This window comes from Coffea arabica, chromosome 10c (assembly GCF_036785885.1).
Source record: "Coffea arabica cultivar ET-39 chromosome 10c, Coffea Arabica ET-39 HiFi, whole genome shotgun sequence".
In the NCBI taxonomy this organism is placed as follows: Eukaryota; Viridiplantae; Streptophyta; class Magnoliopsida; order Gentianales; family Rubiaceae; genus Coffea; species Coffea arabica.
Genome location: NC_092329.1, coordinates 13,182,664 through 13,200,097, shown reverse-complemented (window position 1 = coordinate 13,200,097; position 17,434 = coordinate 13,182,664). Strand labels below are relative to the sequence as shown.

General features: G+C 35.3%; 1 protein-coding gene across 1 annotated transcript; it reads right to left on the bottom strand.

The window, feature by feature from the left end:
• Positions 1–784: 784 nt before the first annotated feature.
• On the bottom strand, positions 785–1,152 carry LOC140015800 (putative wall-associated receptor kinase-like 16). Its single transcript, XM_072068620.1, has 2 exons — positions 1,033–1,152; positions 785–967 (listed from the first exon to the last, which is right to left on the bottom strand). The coding sequence occupies exons 1-2, from the start codon at positions 1,150–1,152 to the stop codon at positions 785–787; spliced, it is 303 nt and encodes a 100-aa protein (XP_071924721.1).
• Between the last annotated feature and the right edge of the window lie 16,282 nt (positions 1,153–17,434).

The window sequence follows — 17,434 nt, the reverse complement described above, 5'->3', positions numbered from 1 at the left end:
TGTAGCCAACAGCCTCTCCCTTTTCTTTTGCTCCGAATCTATCCCAGCTTCATTCTCCACTCTCTTTCTCTCTCAGACCTCAGCCTAGATTTCTCTCCTTTTTCCTCTCGGTTTTTCCTTAGCCGTTCCTCAAAGAAAAACTTCCTCTCTTTTCTGTTTTCTTCTCCCCCCCGACTCTCTCTCTTTGCGGCTGCCCTGTTTCTTAGCCTTTTATGGTGCCCTTCAACCCTAAAAAAAACAGCAACCTCCGTCCAAATTTGCAGCCAAGGGCCTGCACCAGCTCTCTCTGTGCAAGCTGCGTTTAACGCAGCTTGCCGCGACTGATTTGACCTTTTTTTTTTTTTAACTAATTAAGACAGAAATTGATAATAATAAACTAAACAAATAACAAAACAATTTAATTAATATTGAATGGAAAATAAATGAACTAAAAACCACAAATTACAACTTCCATTTTTCATCGATTTTCCTTTTCCATTTTCGGCATTTTTCCCTTTTTTTTCAATTTTAAACGTTTTTCATTTTTTCAAAGATAAGCCAATATGCATTAAACCATTTTTTCCTTTTCTTTTTCTTTTTTTTCCTTTCTTTTTTCTTTGCTTTCTCTTTTTTTCTACTTTTCACTTTTTCTCTCTTTTTCTAAAAATTCTACACTAAAACTTACAAAAATACAAAAACAAAAATAAAAACTACAAAAACAACTAAAACTAAAAAGTGAATGAAACTAAAATAAAATAGCACAAACAATAATGAACTAAAATGCCAACAAAGCATACCAATTAATTCAAAATTTGGTGTTCGTTGATAGACTCATTTCTTCTAATTCCAATGCTACTTCTTTCATGGTTGGCCTATCTTCCCCCTTGACATTTAAGCATCTTTTAGCTAGCATAGCAACTTCTTTCAGTTGCTCAGCATTTCTTTCAGTGTCGATATTATCATCCAGAACTTCAAACAAATGGTTATCCTTTATTGAAGAAAGAAATAACTTGCCAGACTTCTCTCTCTTGCAGATCTATCAAAGCACAGTACCTTCTCTCCTGTCAATAGCTCCACAAGAACAACCTCAAAGCTATAGACATCACTCTTCTCAGTTAATTGACTAGTCTGCAGGTACTCAGGGTCTAAGTAGCCAATTGTTCCTTGCACCATCATTGGTATCTCACATTAAATCATGGGTACCAATCTTGATGTTCCAAAGTCTGACACTTTCGCTGTGTATTTATCATCTAGGAGTATGTTGACCGACTTCATGTCTAGATCAACAATAGGAGGAGAAGCAACAGAATGCAAATATGAAAGTTTGTGTCAGGAGAATATATGGATTAATTTAAAATAACCCTCATAGCGCGTTATTTGGTTAGAACAGGATTTCTCTAATTCTTAAGGCAATTAGGAAATTGAATTCTAAGATCGTACTTAGGGTTATTTCTTCATTAGGATAGTGGTTAATGGCCGTACTTTAATCACCAATACAGTAAGAAGAAATTGACTGTTATCGCTTGTTTGACAGTTATAACTTATTTATTAGTTAAAAGACCAAATTATCATTGCATCGATGACCAATTAAGTGAACTATTTTTGAAGTTATTTTGATTCAATTTTAGCACATTGTTATTTTAGTTTTTTTTATTGTTATTATTTTCATTTTATAAAAATCCCCCATACCTTGAATTCTAGAAAAAACTAATTCTCTCCAATCTCTATGGATTCTACCCTGCTCACCACTATTTACAAAATTCATATTTTTTTTCAAATAGGCATTTTTAATTATACAATCTCGACATCTATCAATTAAAAGCATCTAAATATGAAACAAACTTGTAACTAAACAAGACAAATAAGAACAAGAACAAAGTTTAGGAAGAAGAATTCTTATTCAATGTTTTGAAAGTTGAATCATTGAATACCTTCATAAGTTAATCTCACAAATAAGTTTGGTACAAAAATGCTCTTACTTCCCTTGCAAAACTCTTAAACTAATTTTGAAACTCACAATATGAAACTAGAGTTAAAACTAATTTGTACTTCTACTTCTACTCTACTTCTTTATACTAATTCATCCTTAGAAGATGCCACAAGATACTTCAAATCAATGAGATATAAGAGGTATCTATAGATGTTTTTGAAAAAGAAAATGTACTCATAATGTTGTCATAGAATTGTTCTTCATTTTTTCAACTCAAGTTTGCTGGATCTAGCCGGATTTTATGAGAAAAAATGGTTCAAAAAGTAGTGTAAAATAAGTGCAAGTTGTAGAATCAACTTGTAGCACATAGTCAGGGATTTGCAAGGTGGATCTACGATACCTCGTAGATCTGCCTCGCGGCTCTTCCTCTTTTGCAGTTTTGCACTTTCTGTTCAAAATTCAATTTTATTTTATTTTTGGACTAATTTCAACGGCAATTTTCTTGATGATGTAAGCTGAATTAACTCTTACACCAAACATGAAAGTTGTAGTTCTTTGAATTAGTTTTCCGATGCATCAAAAATCAACTCATTTGGATATCTGTAAGATGAAAAATAATCAAAATACCCTGACTAGTCACTGCCTTATTTCAGCTTTTGACAAAAATTTTGCCCGACTGTATTTTGGCTTTTGATAGAGATTTCACTAATTGATATTCAAGTTTGGAGATGATTTAATCAACTAGTTTAAAATTTTTGACTTACTCAGCACAAGTATCTTAACGAATAGTCATACAAGTTGAATTAGTGAAGCCATTTTTGGGTGGTCAGGCTACAATCTTTGACTTTTGGAGGTTTCAACCAAGTATAGACGTAGAAATTTTCTCCAATAAATGGTTTATAAAGTCTATTTACAAATTATCTGCATGCTTCAAGAAGACACTTAAAGCCAAACTATCTTTGGCCTTATCATTCTCACTAGCGTCCTGAGCAAGTGTAGATTCAATATATTGATGTAATTTACATGTCTTGAGATGAACTATTATTTGTTTCTGTCAAAAATTGAACTTCACCTTTATTTTGAGTTTTTAGACAGAACAAACAATATTGCAATTAGAGTTTGCCATAATTTACTATATCTCTAATGCCACTCTGATGGATTCAAACAAATAAACACACTTAAACCCACAGAAAGAATCAAGAAAAATAATATAGAGGCAAAGGAAATTCTTCAGCCATTCATCTAATGAGGCTGCGGCCTTTTTGTTTCATATGAAAAGAAAACGACACAAAGCTGTGGCACTATAAGCCCTATTGGCTTTTTAACTAGTACACTACTAGACCTCTAACACCAGTAGTAAAGGAATAATCCCATACAACTCCAACTCCACTAACCAATTAATTAATGACACGTGGCTACACTAATATAATAATGTTTGGTTAAATTTTTTTCTACAGGCGTTGCTCAATTCCTTAGCAGTGTAAGCTTTGCATTTTCAATATCCTCAGCAGGTTACTGCTGTTTTAGCACTTTCAACATTTTTCTAAAAAGCTTCTCATTGCGCTTATTTTCGTGTATCTTCTTCACCATGTTGTACAAACAAAAAAGTTGTGATCAAAAGAATCAACATGCTAGCTCGTACAGTAGTATCTATGTAAATTCTCGATTAGGTTAATACTAAATATCACAATCAAGACACACATAACAGACACCTTATCATCATCTGCAACACCATCACTATAAAAGATAACATTAAACACTAATTCCATGGAAGACCATTTCTGACTACTTTTCGTGTACTATGAATGAAATTACAAAAGGGATGGATGACTTACCAGTAATAATTGCTGTCCTGTTCCCCTTGCACTTGATTTCGGCAATGGCTTTTGTTAAAGTGGCTTTGTCCCACATTGCCTTATAAGTGCACCAAATCAAGAGAGATTTAGTTGTTTGTTTGAGCCTTTGGATCATCAAACCTTTTGTTTAGTAAAATATTTTTGGGCTCTCTTGTATTTTAAGTATTAGATGTTTTGAGTCTAGGAACACTTTTCTAAAACATTTTTGTACTCTCTTCTTCATAATAAAATATTGCTCTTTCTCTACCCATAGATGTAGGTCAATTTAAGTGAACCACATAAATTCTTGTGTTCCTATTTTATTTATTTTTTTTTATTTTTCTTTTGAGGTTACCAAAAATCCTTTTCGTCAATTTTCTGGGGCCATATCCAACAAATTGGTATTAGAGATTCTTCGGAGGTTTTGAATTTTGTGACAACAATGACAATAACAAAGACTATTGTCGAAAAATTCGATAAAAATATCAACTTCAGGATGTGGCAGTTCAAGATGGAAGCCATTTTGGTTTAAGACGGAGTTGATTTAGCGACACAGGGAATTGAGAAAAAGTCAGAGAATTTGACAGATGCAAATTTTGCTGAGATGGATAAGAAGACTCGGTCTAGTATTATTTTAAATCTCTTTGATGAGATTTTGCAGGAGGTAGCCACTGAGAATTTAGCAAAAGCCATGTGGGATAAAGTTAAGGCCTTTTACATGAAGAAAACGATTGAGAATAGGTTTTATTTAAAGCAAAATCTGTATATGCTTCACATGACTAAAATTACATTTATACTTCACATCTTGATAAATTTGATTCTATTATTATGAACTTGGAGAACATAGATTCCATTTTTATGACGGAATTGTTAGAGTGGATGTTCCTTTTAGAAGGGCAGAATCAAAGTATAGTGTTGAACAAGGAGGTGTAACTGTTGAATTCTACGGCGGCGAACTCAATGGAGTCAGTTATAGCGATCATAACGTCATATTCAGCTGTGTATTTGCACCCAAGAACCTCCAAGGTACCCAAAGAGATGAGATTTTTTCAAATCAAGAACATGTCTAACATTAATGACCATTCTCACAATACCATCATGCATTTTAATTCAAATTGTACCTTATCAACAACATCACAAATGGTATTATTGCCCATCAAAATAATTCTACCATTATAAGATTCATAAGTGAAAAATAAATTTCTATTAGGACACATGTAATAAGAGCATTCCAAATCTAAAATCCATTTATTTTAAGATATTGTCCTGTCATTAGTCACAAAGAAAATATTTCCTTCATTCTCATCAACTGCAGCACCAGTTTTGGCAGTCTCAATATTTTTTTCACTAGGTTTTCTCTTTTGTTTCAATCTAATTTTTAATTTAAAATAATTTATCTTAATGTGCTCCATTTTTTGACAATAATTGTACTCCAAATTTCTATGCTTGAATTCAGATTTAGATTTAAATCTATTGTCAAATTCTTTTTTCTCGATTCTACTCTTAATAACTAGACTTTCTGCCTGATCTCCACAAAATTCTTCAATAATATCCCTGTCAATCTACTCCTTAAATTTTAATGCAGATTTAATTTTTCGATACGAAAGGTACTCTCATTGTAATGAAAGTTTGCAGGTTTGGAGTTTATATATTTTGCAGGAATCTACTATCACAGGTTCAGTCGCAGTTTCATCATCATCATCTTTATCTGATTCTGACATCACCAAATTGTGGCATGTGCGTTTGGGACATATGAGTGAGAAAAGTTTGGGCATACTGAACAAAAGGGAACTTTTTTGTGGTCAGAGTACTGGTGATTAGAATTTTGTGAATACTGTGTCTTTAAAAAGCATAAAAGAGTTAGCTTTACTTCACCAGTAATTCATAAGACGAAAGGTACTCTTAACTATATTCATTCATATTTATGGGATTCACCTAGTGTTCTGTCTAAAGGATGGTATCAGGTATATGTTGACTTTCATTGATGATTATTTAAGAAAAGTTTGGGTTTATTTCTTATACATAAGAATGATGTTTACCTCACTTTCAAAGAATGGATAGTGTTGATTGAAAAACAAATAGATAAATAGATCAAGAGACTTAGAATAGATAGTGATATGAAATTTTGTGCAAGAGAATTTGATGAATTTTGCAGGAATGAAGGGATTGTTTGGCATCGCACTGTCAGGATGACGCTTCAGCAAAATGGTGTGACTAAATGTATGAACAAAACGCTTTTGGAGAGAGTGAGGTACATGATCTTTAATGCAGGATTGACAAAAGACTCTTGGACAGAGGCGATTTCTATGACTTGTTATAACCGTACTCGTTCTACTGCTCTTGATTTTAAAATTCCTGAGAAAGTTTGGTCAAATACTTCTGCTGATTATTTTGATTTAAAATTTTTTGGATATCCAGCATATATGTGTATAAATGATGAAAAATTAGAATCCCGAACTAAAAAGTGTATCTTTCTTGGGTATGCTTTTGGGGTGAATGGATACAAATTATGGTATCCTGATCTCAAATTTTTAAAATTTAAAATCAGTAGAACTGTTAGTTTTGATGAATTCTCTATATTTTTTTCCAAGAAAGGGTCCTCCAGTTCTTATCAATCAAATGATAGTATGCAGAAGCATGTAGAGATTAAGATTGGTAGTTCTGGTCCTTCTACTCAACAAGTGCCAGTAAATGCATCTGATTGTACAGATGAAAATAATTCAGAAGAGGAAGAATGTTTCATTACCAAAGATAGACCAAGAAGGGATATTCGACCACCACAAAGATATGCAAATTTGATTGCATATGCTTTGTTTGTTGTAGAAGAAACTGATGTAGTTAGTGAGTCTACTACCTAGTCAGGGGCAATTTCTTGTGATAATTTTGCTAAGTGGTTGATTGCAATGAATGAAAAAATTAAATCTTTCCATTGAAATGGGACTTGGGTTCTTGTGAAACGGCCTTCAAATAAGAAAATTGTTGGATGCAAATAGGTCTTCAAGAATAAAGAAGGTATTCCAGGGGTCGAAGATGCAAGGTACAAAGCACGGTTGGTTGCAAAAAACTATAATTAGGTACAAGATGTTGATTTTAATGAAATATTTTCACCTGTTGCTAAGCATAACTCTATTCGTGTTTTGCTTGTGTTTTGCTTGTTTTAGTTGCCATATATGATTTGGAGTTGGAGCAACTTAATGTTAAAACAACTTTCTTACATTGTGAACTTGAAGAGAACATTTATATGAAACAAACTCGGGGATTTGAAGTTGAAGAAAAGGAAGACCATGTTTGTTTACTGAAGAGATCCTTATATAGATTGAAATAGTTTCCAAAACAGTGTATAAGAGGTTTGATACTTTTATGTTAGATCATGATTATTCAAGAAGTATGTATGATAGTTGTGTTTATTTCTGAAAATTAAATGATAGTTCTTTTCATTTAGTTGCTATTTTATGTTGACGACATGCTCATTGCTGTCAGGAATTTGTCAAATTTTCACACTTCGAAATTACAATTAAGTAGCGAATTTGAAATGAAACATTTGGGAGCAATTAAAAAAATTCTTGGCATGGAGATCAAGAGAGACCAAGGAGTTGAAAAGCTACTCTTGACCCAAGAAAATTACCTTGAAAATGTCTCAGAGAAGTTTGGCATAAAAGATGCTAAACCTGTGATCACTTCTCTTGTTAGTCATTTTCGACTATCTGCTACTCAATCACCATAGTCAGTTAAAGAAGAAGAGTATGAGGCACAGGTTCCTTATTTCAGTGTAGTCAACAGTATTATGTATGCAATGATTTGCACTTATATAGATATTACACAAGCAGTCTGTTTAGTTAGCAGATATATGTCTTGTCCTGGAAAAGTGCATTGGCAAGCTATGAAGTGAATTCTCAGATACTTGCGAGGAACTTCTAACTGTTGATTGGGGTTTGGGAGAAATAATAATACTTTGGTTAGTTTTGTAAACTCTGACTATGTCAGGGATCTTGACAGAAGAATATCACTTTTAGGTTACATATTTTGTATTGGTAGTTATACAGTTAGGTGGAAAACTACTTTACAATCTATTGTAACTTTATCTAGAAGTTTCATGATTGACATGACCGAGGCAGAATATATAGACATGACCGAGGCAATCAAAGAAGTTTCGTGATTGAAGGGTTGTTTGGTAAATTCAATCTACATCAAGGTGTTACTACTATTTACTCTGATAGTCAAAATGTCATTCATTTGACTAAAGACCAATTGTATCATGAGAGGATGAAGCACATTGATGTAAAATTTTATTTCATTCGAGATACTATTGCTAAGAGAAAAGTCCTTGTTCAAAAAATCAGTACCAAAGAAAATCCTGCTAACATGTTTGCGAAACCTCTTCCAGTTTACAAGTTCAAACAAGGGACTTGATTGGAGTTCGTTGTTGGTGATTTAGGTATATTGGGACTTATGTGGAAAAGTTAGAGCAGATTTGCTATTATCAATGTTGGAGACACACCAAGGTAGAGATTTGTTAAAGTGGCTTTGTCCCACATTGCTATTTGTATAAGGGAGCGTTTCCCTTAGTTGCTTATAAATATAATGGGCCTGTAATAGAATTAAGTGCACCAAACCAAGAGAGATTTAGTGGGGTATTTCGGCCTTTAAGTCATTAAACCTTTTGTTCAGTAAAATATTTTTGGGTTCTCTTGTATTTTGAATATTAGGTATGTTGGGTATAAAAACACTTTCTTAAGACATTTTTGTGCTCTCTTCTTCATAGTAAAATATTGCTTCTCCTCCGCCCATAAACATAGATCAATTTGACCGGATCACGTAAATTCCTGTGTTCCTATTTCATTTATTTTTGTTTTGTTATTTGTCTTTTGGGATTGTCAAAAATCGTTTTCGTCAATTTCTTGGGCTAGACCTAACAGCTTTGACAAAGAAACAAAGATTCAGAAGAAACAAGTTTTAGAGAATATTCAAAAAAGGACAATCTTTTAGGGAGAGGAATAATAATATATAATAAATCCATTCTCTTAAATACTCACCATGTTTACAGGCGCCATCTTGGCATGGATTGATTTGATAAAACCAAATATCATCTCCTAAGGTACTACATTCATACTGATAAGTGGTAATACTGCTGGATTCTAGCTGAAGGGAGATCTTTTTGGGACTGCACCCTGAGATGGTTTTAATTTCAGAATGATTCAGAGGCCAGGACCACACAACAGGAGCATTTATCAGACGTACTTTTGGAGGGTTGATACAACTCTTTAACTTCCAATTTTGGTCAACCAAGAAGGCATAAACACAGGTACTAGATGTAAAGTTCTGCGAGGTAGTTAACTGCAAACTATATTGGCTGAGGTAGTATGGAACGCTTGCCTGACAACAATTGATGCCATAGCAACCGGTAATTGTTGTGGTGCTGTTACACATTGAGGTGCAACCAGAAAAGATCTGTTGACTGCCATCTATCAATTTTAGGAGGGCATTACCACATCCAAGATGCATCAGTTTGTTGTGTTCTCTGGAAACAAAGAAAGGAACTTGAGAAAAGGAACTCTTCAATAAAGACTCATCAATCATTGGCCCATCCACTGAGCAGATTTGAGAAAGTGGGTAATTGATGACTATAGTTTGGGCTCTCAGGGAGACTTCCAGCACCTCTCCGAGTTTTTGAGAGCTTTGTCCAGGTTGAAGCCCCAGATATGAGCTTAAACCATTGATGGAATCACCAGAGGGATCTGCACAACGTATGCCGTATGCTTCCTTGAGAGCACAATCAGGACCAAACTACAAGAGGACAGGCTTTTTGCTATGCTTTTGCTGCGGCACAAGAGAAAGTGCAGCAAATTTCACAATGTTCATAATTTTTGCATAAAAATGACATAGCTTTAATAAAGCCCAAAAAAAAAAGAAAAAGAAACGAGGTTCTAAATATACCTAAATGCCAAACTAAAAGCAAAGTCTCAATTCCTAAATCAATTCCACTTCTCAATTCCTAAATCTGAAAGCAAACGACGTTCTCTCTTCCATCTCTCAATTCCCTTCGATTCCTAATGATGTAGAAATACCTTCGATTCCTAATTCCTGATCGATTAATCCTTCTTTTTCTTTCTAAAGCCTAATTCCACCTCCTTCATCTTTACTCTCTATTGTAGAAATAGTATAAGTCGATTCTCAAAGGAAAATGGTGAGGCATATACCTAGCAATCTCAATTTTGTGTTTGTTTCTTAATAGATTCTTAGGTTTGTTTCTTAAATTTATCTCTGCAGTAAATACTAAACTAAAATTTCTTTTAAGTTTTAGGTCATTTTGCGAAAGGTGAATAAACTGGATTTCCTCGGTTGGATTTGCTTCTCCATCAGTGAACTAATTGTAGCTTTGAGACAACTCAACTAGCAATTCTGCAAGCTATTTTGGTTCAAAGGCAAGGTAATTAAGCTCAATTTCTTTGCAATATTTTCACTTTACTGTGACGCCCCGACCAAAGGAGGGTTTCCTTTTATACAAGTTTTTGTTGGACGAGTGGAATAGCACCGTTTTTCAGCTTGGAAAAGAAAAAACAATTTTCGAAAAAAGGCAGGGGCCAAATCCGGCCGGAAATCCGGCCAGTTTCTGGCCGGATAGCTAGCCGGATTGCCTAGCCGTTTTGAAAAAAAATTGAGGAACTCACTGCCTTGTATCCGGCCAGGAATCCGGCCGGAAATCCGGCCAGATTCCGGCCGGATTGTGACGTGTCACAGCCGGTCAGCTTTGACCGGCTGCCTTTTTCTTCCCTATTATCTCATTGTTTTGCCAAAAATATCTCATTTTTCTTCCCCTGCTCAACCGAGCTTCATAGAGAGAAAACTCCCAAATTTCCTAATTTCAATCTTTGCCCAAAATCTTGAGTTTTAACCAATGGTTTTGGAAGCTACTCCACACAAGGGTGCACTATGGTGGTTTAAAGCTTTTGGTGGATTGGTTTTGAAGGGGAAGCTTTAGTTTGGTAGCTCTCTTGAATTTGAGGTGAGTTGATTATACAAGTTATTTTTGGTTCTAGTAATGGATAATTAATGGTTTGTGGTGGACATGTGGGTTATTTTGTGGAGTATTTCATGGGTTTATGGAAATTATGGTGAATTTCTGATTTATTGGGTATTTTTCTGATTTAATATGGTTATGGTTCATTAGCCTTGGTTTGATAGTTTTAAATGATGTTAAATGGAGCTCTTGTGCATTAATTGCGGTTGTTTGCGGTAAATTTACGTTTGTGGTGTAATTTCCGGTTTCTAGGGTTTTGATTTGGGAATTTTCAATGGTTGGCCTATAAGCTTTTGATTGGCTTTGATTGAAGGAAATTATGGTTTAATTGAATGTATGATATTGATTATGAATAAAATGGGTGACTGTGGTTAATTGGTATGAGAATTGGTATTTGAATGGTAGGTTGGAAATGTGTAAAATTAAGGGGTTATGCCGCCCAATTCGTGAGAATATGTGTTTGTTTTGCATTTGAATTGATCTTACTTCATTTTATGGAAATTCTTGTGATTTGGACATTAGGAGGATTAAGTTCCATATTAGTGACATTTCTAAACTTTGTCTAAGTTAATTCATCCTTGTTTTGGCCCGTACATGATTGGTATAGGCTAGTCTCATGTTAAGTGGGGTTTTCTAGCCCTTAATTGTGATTAGTGATGGTTATATGCAAAGGTTGGTTCAAGAAGGGTAATTTCAGTTTTTCCCCTGTTTCTAGACTGAACTTGGACTGTCTTTTTCTCTGTGCTTTGGACCGAACCAGCTTTTGCTCAAAACATGAAAGTTGTACGTATATGAGTTGACTACTTGCCTGCAAAATTTCAGATTGATCGGAGTACTGTAACTTGTGAAATGACTGAATTGCCCCTGACTGTTCATAGACCCTGTTTTATGGACAGTTTTCTGTCCTCTTCTAGATTTCGATATTTGACCCTGAAAATGTATAATTTGGCCTTGGAGGTCTTCATAAGAAATGTTGGTTTATGTTTTAGCTTCGTAACGCCATAAGATTTGTGTCCACCGGATAAGCGTAGTTTCACTTGTGATTAAAATGCCAAAAGGTGGCAGGAACTTGTTAAGTTAGAATTCCTTTTATTTGACCTGCTATTTGTAATTTAGGACTCCGACTTGAACAAGCCAATGAGGTACGATGGATGGTTCCTGAGCTGTGTTTGGGTGAGTGAACCTTAACTATTACTCCGAAAGTTACTTTTGAAATAATTCTTGCATTGGTTACACGACTGCATCTCATTGTGTATGTGTGTGTGCCATAACATTTTGGCTCCGATGAGATCTTGGGAAAATCTTGTGCTTAGAACCAATGTCTCCACTACTGTTTGCGCATTTCTTGGAGCACGATGGCTCCTTATACCTGTTTATCTGTTACTTGATCTAAGGGAGCGTTGGATATCTAAGTACAGGGATTTCACTGGCTTCAAAGAGCATCATACGTACATTTGATCGCTAGTTCATGATATCCATTAAATGCTTTATTGTGGAAAATATTTGATTACTGATTTTACTGTTCACTCGCTGAGCTTATAGCTCACCCCCAAATGTTTTTCTTCTCCCCACAGGGATCGAGGCCAAGGAAGCGCTTGTATTACGTTATATGTATGACCGGATGGCATGTAACTTGTATAGTTTAGATTTGGGTTCGTTTGTGTAATTGTTGGATTAGGGTGACTGTTTGGAAATTGGAATGGATGGATTATACCATGTACGATTTGAATTTGGATTGCCTCTTGTGTAATAGCTTAGTGTTAGGGTTTGTATTAATTGATTGGACTTGAATGGATGTACGTGTACATTCAGCTGCGTTTGTGATATGTAATTCTTGAAGGATTTAATGTAAAATACAAGATTTATATTATAATTTATTGGAGAACTGTAGTGATTGATCGAGTCCTGGCGAGAGCTGGGCAGGCGGCCCGTTGACCCCTCTGGTTCGCCTTAGGGGAAAATGGGGTCGTTACATTACTCATTTCCTTTATGGTATAATTGGAGATTATTACATGTGCTTAATACTTGGGAGTTTCTAGACTTTTATGATTATTACATGTGCTCAATTTTTTTGAAGATGTCAACGATCGAGTTCCTTGAACCTGTATAATTAGGAGCAAGAAAATTATTTTGAGTTTAAAGTAAACTTCAAGATTATGTTCATTTTCTTTTATCTTCATTTTTCATTTCTATGGGTTGAAATTAACTTGAAAGAACTATTTTAATATGTGTGATGCCCAGTGCTTTAAGATGCCTCCTTACAGTCCTGGAAGATACTTGTGATGGGTCACTCAAGGTATGCCAAGAGAGATTGTATGATAGATCATGATTCCCGGATGGCAACGAGCTAAGGGAGAAACCTAATGCTCTCTCCTTATAAGAAGAAAACTTCAACCAATCTTGGGAAAGCAGAGATATTCGAGCCATCAGAGGAGTCATTGATCCTTTGAATCTGGGTAAAGACAGACCAGCACTAATCTTATCATAGTAGTCCATTTTTTGTTAAAAGATTTTGTGTTTAGTTTATCTAACAACTTTGAATAGCTTGCTTGATGTGTAAGAAGAAAGGAAAGATAATCATCATGGACATCCGATGCTTTTGCAACATGAAATTTGCGCCTAACTAGGATTTTTTTGCCTTCTATTGGTAATTTTGGCAAGTCTAGCATTTTTATCTAGTTATTTGTGCTTTAAAATGTTGGTAGAATATAATTGTTGACTATTGTAATTTCATTCGAATTTCTCTCTTGTGTAAAATGTCTCTATAGAAAGATTGTGTGTACTGTATTAATTTGTCCATCCAAATAGGTGATAATTGAGTAAAAAGAAGGGAAAGATACTCATAATGGACTTTCTTCCTTCATCATTGCAAAATATTGTTTCTAATTGGTTCATTGCCTAATATTTGTCTTTAAATGGCTGTCTTGGTACTGTGGAATCCATTTTAGGATATCGTTCCCGGGGTAGCATCTTCAAAGTCCTTGCATTCTTCTAAAGTTGAAACTGAGAAGAAAGACACCAAGCAGAAAGCTACAAAGTAAGTTTCCTTGCCTCCCTTTTGTATGATTAATTGCTGTCTTTAAGGTATATTACAATTTATATAATTTAACTGTTTGTTGCAGCCATGTTTTTTGGGTGCTTGCTATAGAAAGTTGAACTTGCTTTCATTTGGAGAAGAAGCAGAAGAGGAGGAGAAGGAATTGGCTCATGTCAAGACCCAGATTAAGAGCATGGTTCAAAGTCGCGGTCGCGGTCATAGTCGCGGCCCAGAACGTTCCACATCGATCTCGATATATCAATCGCAGTCTCGCTGAGACGCAAATTTTTAAGCATTTAATATTTTAAAAATTGTTAATAATATAACAAAAAGTATGCTAAACAAAAATAATAAAAAAAGCAGAAGAAAATTTGTAAAATGTACTATTTTTATACATATTAAACACAATAAGTACTTTTAATCATTTAGTACAATGGCATCTAAAAAGAAATATATGACATCTAAAAATATCAAATATTAACTTTAATTATAAAGGTATTTTTATTTTATAAATATGCAACATAGTAATAATTAAAATTAGGATAAGAAATAACCTTTAATTAAATAATTTATAACATCACAAACCATCCGATTTGCACATTATGAGAAGATGCTCCAATATGTCATTTATGCAATATATATATGTGATATAAATATAAGTATTTTCAATTTCAAAAAAAAATGTAAATGTTATATTAACATACTTTGAAATGTCAACCTCTTTTCTTAAAACTAAAATGAATTTTACATTCTTTCATAGAACTAAATTCATTTATAATTGAATCAATGCTAAATTTTCTAGTAACTTTTTTCCTATGTACACAGTTAGATAGTCATTCAAGAAATTATCTTTCATTTTGTATTGGAATTTTGTCTTGATTATCTTCATAATTGGCAATGCCCCTTTTGTAGTTTTTTGATACAAGAAGAAGATTGAGAACAAATCTAATCAATAGGGCTAAGTTGTATATTTGTATATGGGCCAATAAAGTAATTATTATTTGTTTAGTTCATCGATAATTATGAATTGGGTCTTTTTATTATAATATATCAGATGGGATCAATTTATTATGGATCATCAAATTATATGTTTAATTTTTTGAAAGTTAAATAATTTGAACAATAAAAAATAAACAACTTTTTTTTGAAGAAAAAATAATTCAAAGGTAACTAATTCATATATATATATATATATATATACTTTCATTATATAAATTAAAATTATAAAAAATTAGGGAGAGCCAACTTTATTTTATACATATATTCACGTACTATGAATTAAAATTTTCAAAACTTAGAAGGGTCATGGCCCCCACTCACTCCCTCAACCCCCTTGGCTCCATCAGTGGGTGGATGAAGGGAGGGTAGGGTGGGGCAGTGTTGATGAAACACTGCATGAAAGTCAAAAGTAATAAAAATATATATATACACTTCCTTATACTATATAAGTATGAGTTTAGAGCAAAAATGGTTTTTGGATTTCAACCGCAAGGGTGGAGCTATTTTGAGAATATAAAAATATTTAAAGTGCAATTGGAGTATTGAATATGAGCCATTATATCTAATTTAGTTTTGTTGTAATTGCTTAGATGTCCTTTCAAACATTTAAACTTAGCGGTAAGTTTGATATATGACAGTATTCGATATCCGATTAAACATTGGGTACAACTGAATTCAGGTTGTGTTTTAGTGGAATTACATAAGAGCTCTTCTAATCATTTAATTGTATTAATATCCAAATCTCTTAATTTCCTAATGCCCATCTCATTAGTTATTTGCAAACTTATGATATATAGATGTTATTGGCAGAGGTGCCTGATATGAAAGAAGTTCGCCACCTGGTGTTCGCCATGGACGGGGAGAGTGCGGCTGGTCCGGACGGTTTCACAGGCAAGTTCTTCATGTTTGCATGGGATGTCATTGCTCAGGATATGCACAGAGCGATGGCGAGTTTCTTTTGTGGCAGTGAGCTGCCTAGGTTCATTACTTCCACTTCAATCGTGTTGCTTCCAAAAGTTTCGAATCCCCAAGATTTCTCAAAGTACTGATCGATTAGCCTCTGCAACTTCTTCAATAAACTGTTATCCAAAATTTTGGTGGGTCATCTGGCCTCGGTGGTGCCAAGAATTATCTCCCCCCAGCAATCGGGGTTTGTCAAAGGCTGCACTATAACGGACAACTATTTGTTGGCTCAGGAGCTGGTCTCGGGCATAGGCAAGAAGGCAAGAGGGGGGAATGTAGCATTGAAACTTGATATGACCAAGGCCTATGATCGGATGTCCTGGTGGCACATTATTTCCATGTTGCACGCATTTGGTTTTGGTGAGCGGTTTATTGACCTGGTCTGGAGGCTTATGTCGAACATCTGGTTTTCAATCATCATCAATGGTAAATCCCACGGGTATTTCAAATCTGGCAGGGGCTTACGTCAGGAGGATCCTTTGTCCCCAGTGCTTTTCATCATTGGTTCGGAGATGCTCTCGCAAGGTAGCAGAGTTTTGTAGGGTTTAAAATTCTAGCAAGATGCCCTGTCGTCACGCACCTGGCGTTTGCTAATGACGTGCTCATCTTTACGACTGGGTCTGCCGCTGCTTTAAAGCGCATTATGCAGGTGCTCAAGGCGTATCAGCAATCCTCGGGTCAACTGGTAAATGCTCAAAAGAGTGGCTACTTGGTCCATGAGGCGCTTCCATCAGCTCGAAGGAGGGTGATTGAGCGAGTTATACATTTCACTAGACTGTAATTTCCAATTCGCTATCTTGGCTTTCCTTTGTATACGGGTAGAAGCAAAGTTGCGTTCTTCGGAGAGGTGTGCCAGGCGGTCCTAGCTCGAATCATGTCTTGGAAGTCAAGGTTGATATCTCAGGGGAGGGAAGATAGTCCTGATAAAGCATGTGCTGTCGTCCATTCCGGTCGACTTACTTTCTGCTGCGGTATGTCCCGTCTCGGTCTTCAAGAGAATAGAGCAGGCATGTGCAAATTTTTTATGGAGTTCATCAGGGGAAAAGATGAAATTCCACTAAATCAGATTGTCTTAGTTGTGCCTCCCGGTTGAGAAGGGGGGAGTGGGTTTTAGGAGGCTCCAGGAGGTGTACTCGGCCTTCTTCTGTAAATTGTGGTGGAGTTTTCGAACTGGCACATCGCTCTGGGCAGAATTTATGCGAGCAAAGTACTGCAGGGGTCTTCATCCTTGCCAGGTGGAGCTGAGACAGTATGACTCGTTGACGTGGAGAAAAATGTTAAACATAAGTCGGCAAGTGGAACTAGCCATGGTATGGTTGGTGAACGGGGGGTCGTGTAATTTTTGGTATGACAACTGGCTGGATAGTGGAGCTCTATGTTTGAAAGCTATGGTGTACCCGGGCCTCACCTTCAAGGATTTCATGGAGATTAGGATGTCAATTTGCTTAGGCAACATGTTCCACAGGAGCTCATCTATCTGATACTATGACACCCAGTCCTATCAGGAGACTGCCGCGACGAGGTGATCTGGAGACTGACGACTTCAGGAAGATTCACATTAGCTTAGGCCTTTCATGAGGTCCGTCAGGCTTGAAACTCCTCTGTGATCCACTCTCAAGTTTGGCATCCTCAAATTACATTGAAAGTTTCCTTCTTCATGCTATGCTTGCTAG

Excerpts from the sequence above, each read along its gene's own strand:
- LOC140015800 (XM_072068620.1), bottom strand. The coding sequence starts at position 1,152 with ATGGTGCAAGGAACAATTGGCTACTTAGACCCTGAGTACCTGCAGACT. Across the intron at positions 968-1,032 it reads AGCTATTGACAGGAGAGAAG|GATAACCATTTGTTTGAAGT; the intron begins GTACTGTGCTTT and ends TCTTCAATAAAG.